The 6,097-nt window shown below is 49.7% G+C and overlaps 1 protein-coding gene across 1 annotated transcript in view; it reads right to left on the bottom strand.

The window, feature by feature from the left end:
* Positions 1-916: 916 nt before the first annotated feature.
* Positions 917-6,097, bottom strand: part of VPS45 (vacuolar protein sorting 45 homolog) — a 28,426-nt gene continuing 23,245 nt past the window's right edge. The window contains exon 14 of the mRNA XM_085317265.1: positions 917-1,743. Coding sequence (XP_085173391.1) covers positions 1,656-1,743 — 88 coding nt within the window. The 3' untranslated portion in view covers positions 917-1,655. The remainder of the gene's footprint in view (positions 1,744-6,097) is intronic.

Raw genomic sequence — 6,097 nt, 5'->3', positions numbered from 1 at the left:
ATATTACGGCACGTTAGCCCTGCAGGGAGGAGAGAAGCAAAACGCGCCAAGGATGAAGATGACGGACTAGAAGCGATGGCAGCACCCAGCCTGTCAAAACCAAGGTGTGCRGGTCCCCGGGCAGGCAGGAAATGCTCCCTGGTGAGCCCGGGAGCAGCTCCACCGCGCACGTCCCGTCAACCCTTCAGCGCTGCGGGGAGGTTTCTGGATGGACAGGCGCCCAGGCTCAGAGTGACCTTGCTTCAGGGAACTAAGCCAGAAAAATGAGCCTGAATTCAAATACTTTCCATCCATAGCTGCTCTGCAGAGCTCTCAGGGAGATAGACAGTCTATTTAATTATGGCAAAGCAAGAGCTAAGGGGAGAGACCTGCGCATCGGTAACGGGTGTTCGCAGAAGCCAGGCACCCCAATCGTTAGCCTCTGTTTTGACTCCTAACCTGTGCTGCTTTTCAYAGCACCTGTGTCCAAAGAAAAGAAAACATGGAAAAATTCCTCTTGAAGGAGCAGACAAGAGTAACAGGACCCTGCATTCCTCTCCTGAATGCCTGGACTCCAGCAGGAGCTAAGGGCTGCGATCGCAGCTCTCACCGCTCCCCTCTACCTTCCCCTCCGTGTCACTGCGGAGGAGTTTGGCCCAGGTACAACGTGCTACTGGTTCGATTCCTTCCCAGAGTCAACGGGGGGATGTGACCCYGAGGAGGGTGAACTTGTTGCCTCTGCTAAGAGGCAGCAGGGTGAAGAATCAGGGTGGACACAGTCCCCCCCACTCAGGCACCACTGCCAGAGACCTGCCCCCCGAGGCCACGGCAGCACTATCCAAGTCTAGCTCCCAAGCTAGGATAAAGCCAAGTGCACGCCTCTTCCCCTAGGTCTGCTCCAGAATTACAGTTCTCTCGTTTCTTTTCAAACCTCATGTTTTATTACTGATAGAATAGTTTTTATTGTTAAAAACAAATCACAGCACTTTTTCAGTTCACAGAATGGGAGCAGGAGAGGGGGCAAGGAGTTGTGCTGGTCTCTTAAGGTGAACTGAAATTAATAAAGCAGAGTAAGACTGTAACTATACCTCAGTGGCATTATGAAAGGGATATGTGGAGTCATCTAATAGATAAGAGGTTCAGTCAAAACGGGTTATTTAATAGGATTCAAAATATACAGACAACTGAGCAGAGCAAAGGGCTGCTAGTGCCCATAAGAACTAGCTTCACCTTTCATAGATGCACACAAAAGTCTGGGCGAGGATCACGAGATGTTCATTAGGGGACTCGTACAGTATGTCTTGAAAAATCAGGTAAGAGCACAGCTTTCCCACAGCCCAGCAGAGCTGCAGAGACTCAGTGTCTCTGCACTGGAGTGACATTTTTCCCAGGCTCTCCTGCAGGTTACGGTTCCAATTAGGCAGGCATGTCCTGTTTGGAGCTGAATTAATGAGAGGACAATGAGGATGCTGCAATYTGGGGCATGGCCTTGGTTCATCACGGCAGACGCCAGCTTCGGCATTCACTGCCCAGATGCTTTTAGTGCACGTTACGATTCCTGGCATGGACGGGGGAAGCTGTGGCAGCAGCATTGCAGGAATGTCCAGTTCTGCTCCAAAGCTGTACGGTCAGTCTGTGGAAGCTACGGATGGGCGAGACAGGCGTTTCTCCCCGATTCACCGTCTGCTGCTTGACCTTGGAGTAACTTGAGAGCCCTCAGTGCTCCGGCCGCGGAACCCAGAAGCTGTAACTTCCTCGAGGAAGCTGCCAAGCAAAGTTAAGGTTAGCAGAGAAAAGGGCCAACTTTTCACTCACACAGACAGAAAATAACCACATGGCCTGACTTCAAGCCTTTGAACAAAGCCAGCAAGTTGTCCACAACCTCGGAGCTGTGTAAACTTCTATTTGCTCCCTGGTGTCACTAGGATGGGGGGAAGAGTGACAGAGTCACTCCTTCGTATGAGGTGAGGATGGCAAAAAGGAAGGAAAGGACCTGTCTACAACAGCATGTGATCCAACCGAAAATGAGACCAGGAACAGGGATCCAGCTCCCAGTGCCCATGCTCCTTCTGCTCATCGAGCCCAGCAGTGAAGAGGCAGCAGCCCAGGAAGAGCGTGAGGGGCTGATGGGAAGAAGAGGGCACGTGGCAAGAGACACTAAGATCAGGATTTATCTCCCCCCTGACGTAAAGGCAGCATCCTAAGAGCTGGCGTTCAGGCTGACAGTCTCCCTCTGCAGTCAATGGACAGAAACACCTTCTGAACGGCCTGCTCCTCCGGCTGCTCGCGGGGGCGATGGGGGGCACAAAAGTTACAGGCCGTTAATCTGAAAGGCAGTAAGCCAACGRCAGTCTTGGGGGAAGCTCCTGACCTCCAGAGATAGATCCTCACACCAGCCAAGATGAATTTAATAACAGAGAGCAAAGCGCAAAGCTGTGGGACCGCRATGACCTGCCTCGTGCATCAAAACCTGGGGCACCAGGCACGGGGCACCAGGTCAACCCCTTCCCTGACCAGCTCCATCCCCTCYGGAGATGGTCTCCCGTCTCTGTCTCTCCCCTCCTCATGCCACGACCTGTAAGGCTCCCCAAACGAGGACTACAGTTCCTCATGGCCTCAGCGYTGATTAACAAAGCCAGGAAGGCCAGCGATCAGGCTTGTTTTTCTGCTCACTCTCAGTCTTCCTGTGTGGATGATAAGGCAGGAAGAGGCAGGGTGGAAACCTCCTGCCAAGGCATCCTTGACATTTTACAGCCAGCGTTTTCTGGAAGGCAGCCCCCGGAGCGGCCTGGGCGCTGCCCTGTGACTCACCAGCCCGCTCCCTGGCCTAGCTGCAAGATCCTCCCTGCACTTTCCAACCTGTTCGTTTAGACCACTTTAAAGACCGTCGTTCAAATCCGGGTAGTGAGCTACATGGAAACCTCTGTGCATGAACCATAGATTCATTCAACTTATTCAGAGCAATATGAGAACAGGTGAACCGCTTCCCCCCAAAAAACACTGTCGGCTGCAGATCAGTTGCTGGCGAATGGGGTTGGCCAACTGCAGAMAAAAAAAAATGGTCAAAACGGGCAGTGAAGCTGCAGCAGTCTAGGGGTCAGGACTATTAGRTTGCATCTTGCTTCAATTCAGATACTGGAATCTGAATTTGCAAAGCTGTTCAGTCTTGGCCCAAAACTGTTTCCACTTAAGCAACAGTAAAATTCCCCACTACATCTTTAGGAGCAAGGTTAGGTTAAATATTTGATAGTTTGGAAAGTCCCATTCTAGAATGCTTGCAAAATGCTTTAAAATCCTTGCATGGGCACGGCTGAAGCGGTGATAATTGTTAAGGCAACTCTATCAATGAGGAATTTCTACTGCATGCCGGCTGTGGCTGCATGTCTCATGCAGCAAGAGAGACAGTTTCTACCTTGATACGTCTGCAAAATGAATTTCACCCATTCTGTCACCAAGCAGTCTTCAAAGGCCAATTTTATCCCTGAAACATGCCACAGCATTTTAGTTTCCAGGCTTACACCTGTCATGAGCACAGATTCATTTCTTATCTGGGTGGAGGGGTATGCACAGCAAGCTGAGAAGTACGTACGCGTAAASAGCGGTATTTGCTGGAGCTAAACCAAGGTCAGCTGCATCGTGCCTGCATTCCGGCAGCCTCAGCCCTGTTCACGAATCACAGCAAAGCTTAATCCAGCAAAGCGCACAAGAGCAAGAAGGCTAAACCTTGGAAACACAGTTGTTTAAATAGGTCTAAAAGTGGGTTAAGGTTTGAGACGAATTCAATCCTTTCAAGGGGAGGAAAAAACCCCTCTCAGAGGATAATGCTTTAAAGCTTCTTGCATTGTTTTTGTTTGATTATAGCTTTTATATGCTTTTTTATGGCACTCCTGCCTGCAAAAGCCAAGAGGCAGCATGGCCTGCTGAGGAGATCGCTAGGTTAGGATTGAAGCTTGGAGGTGGCCCGTTTCACCAGCAAGTGATTGGAGAGCTCACTCCTGCCCTGGCTGCTGCTGCTTCCTACCTCCATCTTGCACATAATTAGCTTTATTTGGAATAGAAACCAAATGGACCRTCCTCTCCGGTATGTGCTGACACAGCTCGTACGACACGAGCATCTAGGTCGCCAAGCAAAACACACSTGGTTAAACCTTCACGAGACATCCCTATACATCTGTGTACGAGGTGTCTGAAGCCAAAAGAGATGCGACAATTATTTCACACAAAATGAGGCCCCGGCACGCGGGCATCACTTCACTGCAGTCATTTACACCTGCTGGTCCACGCAGTATGGGAGGCAGCTGAACACTCTGCAAAACCACAGCAACGCTCCCACGTAAGATCTAATGAGGACGTGTTACCAGGAGGATGGTTACTCTGGCAATGTTATACAGTGCTACCAGTTTCTAGGTTGACTCATTCCTTCAATATGCTGATCAAGTTATCCAAACATTAATGCTTAAAAAAAAAAAAAAAAAAGATACATAGCAAAAAGAAAAAATCCTACAAAAATGCGATCCCTTAAGATAGGTGCAAAACAGATCTACCTGCCAAGGTTGTGAATCACGAGGGCTTAAAAATCAAACCTCATGCAAATGCCTGCACCAATTTCCAGACCTTAACACTGCACTGTTTAGAAATATGCATTCTGGGAGGGCAGCATCCTGATTTATAGGAGGTGTAATAGGAACATTGCTTGCACTATGGCCATTCAGCTCTGTGATTACAGCTAGAGTGCTGTCCCTCCTCCAGCTTTATTTTTAGGTTTTAGAGTCAGGCAGACTGAGTTCTTAGCAGAGAATGACTTGCTTTTATTTTTAAAGGGGACTCCTGTTTATTTGTTATCAGGAGAGAAAGCGTGCGTGTGCACGTGCGTGTGAGGAGAGGGAGATTCAGCCGGACACCGTCCCTTTATACTTCAGAAAGGTCTTAAAAGTGAGCGGCACAAGCTCCACGGAAGGTCTCCCCGTCTGCAGCGCGGCCGGTGCGAGAGCCCAGCTCCCACCCGCAGCCGAGGGGGAGCTGGGGCACAGTACAGACGCACTGGGCTGCGGACCCAAAGGCTCCTAGGAGAAACAGAGCGCGCATCTCAGCGCGACGCTCACGGCTGCTCTAGCTCCGGCTGAGGGCTGGGAAAGCCTCTCATCAGAGTAGGGACACCACCGCACAAACAGAACGAGACCTGATCTTTCCTCCCTAAAACCTCGCTCCCTCCACAGTAAGCAGGAGCCGTGGCTAGCACAAACGCTCCTCTCGTGGTCACTGGCATCCAGTTACCAGGCTCAGCCAGCTAAGGACACGGCAGCGACGACTGGCAAGGGAAGGCAACCAGGCTGTAACTGGGTAAGTGGGTCAGGCTAGATATCCCCTTGGATTAGTCACAGCAGGTTTGTGCTTAACCTGTGCTCTGGATGAGTCAGCCCCAAGCACCAGATGTTCTTCCTGGTCTTGTTCTTCCATTTTTAGCCAATTATTGATCATTTTTAACCCTTTCTCCTCCAAACCCGAAAGAATTTGCCTGTGAAGGAAAAGCACAGGCCTGGTTGCCCGTGGGACTCATAGTAAAACCGTTTGCCAGCAGTAAGGAATCAGCTCCCTCGCGCTGTAACGGCTTTGCGAAGGGGGGAAGCTAGAGGCAGTTCTTTCCAGATCTCAGCCCAGAGAAGGGGAACAGTTAGGAGGCACCGCCAAACATTTCAGGCTGTCTGACTTCCTAAATCCGAAGCCCAGTAATTACATTCTTTGCTCTTTCTTCAGTCCCTGCCCCAAYGCCACTGTACAGCAGTGCCACAGGCATTCTGCATTTGGGTATGAGCAGAAGACCCCTCACAGACACAACTTAGTGTTTTGAAATTCTCCATGTGGACAGCAATTGAGAACCCACAGATTTGAGTCCAGCATAGTTTCGCCCAAATGTATTTGGTTCCTGCAGGCTGTACAGAGGTTGCTATGGTCAGTGTTAAGGAATGGCACCAAATCAAGAAAGAACACTTTCATCATAAATATAATTTAAAAACATATTACATTGGTATTTTTTTAAAAACTATGATCAATAACCCCCAGCTTTCCAACTCTTCCATTATAGTTCATTATGTTGCTGGGAAAAAAAAAAAAAAAAAAA

This window comes from Rhea americana, unplaced genomic scaffold (genome assembly GCF_003343005.1).
Source record: "Rhea americana isolate MKP2758 unplaced genomic scaffold, rheAme1 scaffold_493, whole genome shotgun sequence".
NCBI classification, from domain to species: Eukaryota; Metazoa; Chordata; class Aves; order Rheiformes; family Rheidae; genus Rhea; species Rhea americana.
The sequence above is the reverse complement of the archived record's forward strand: the minus strand, read 5'-3'. Positions and strand labels throughout refer to the sequence as shown.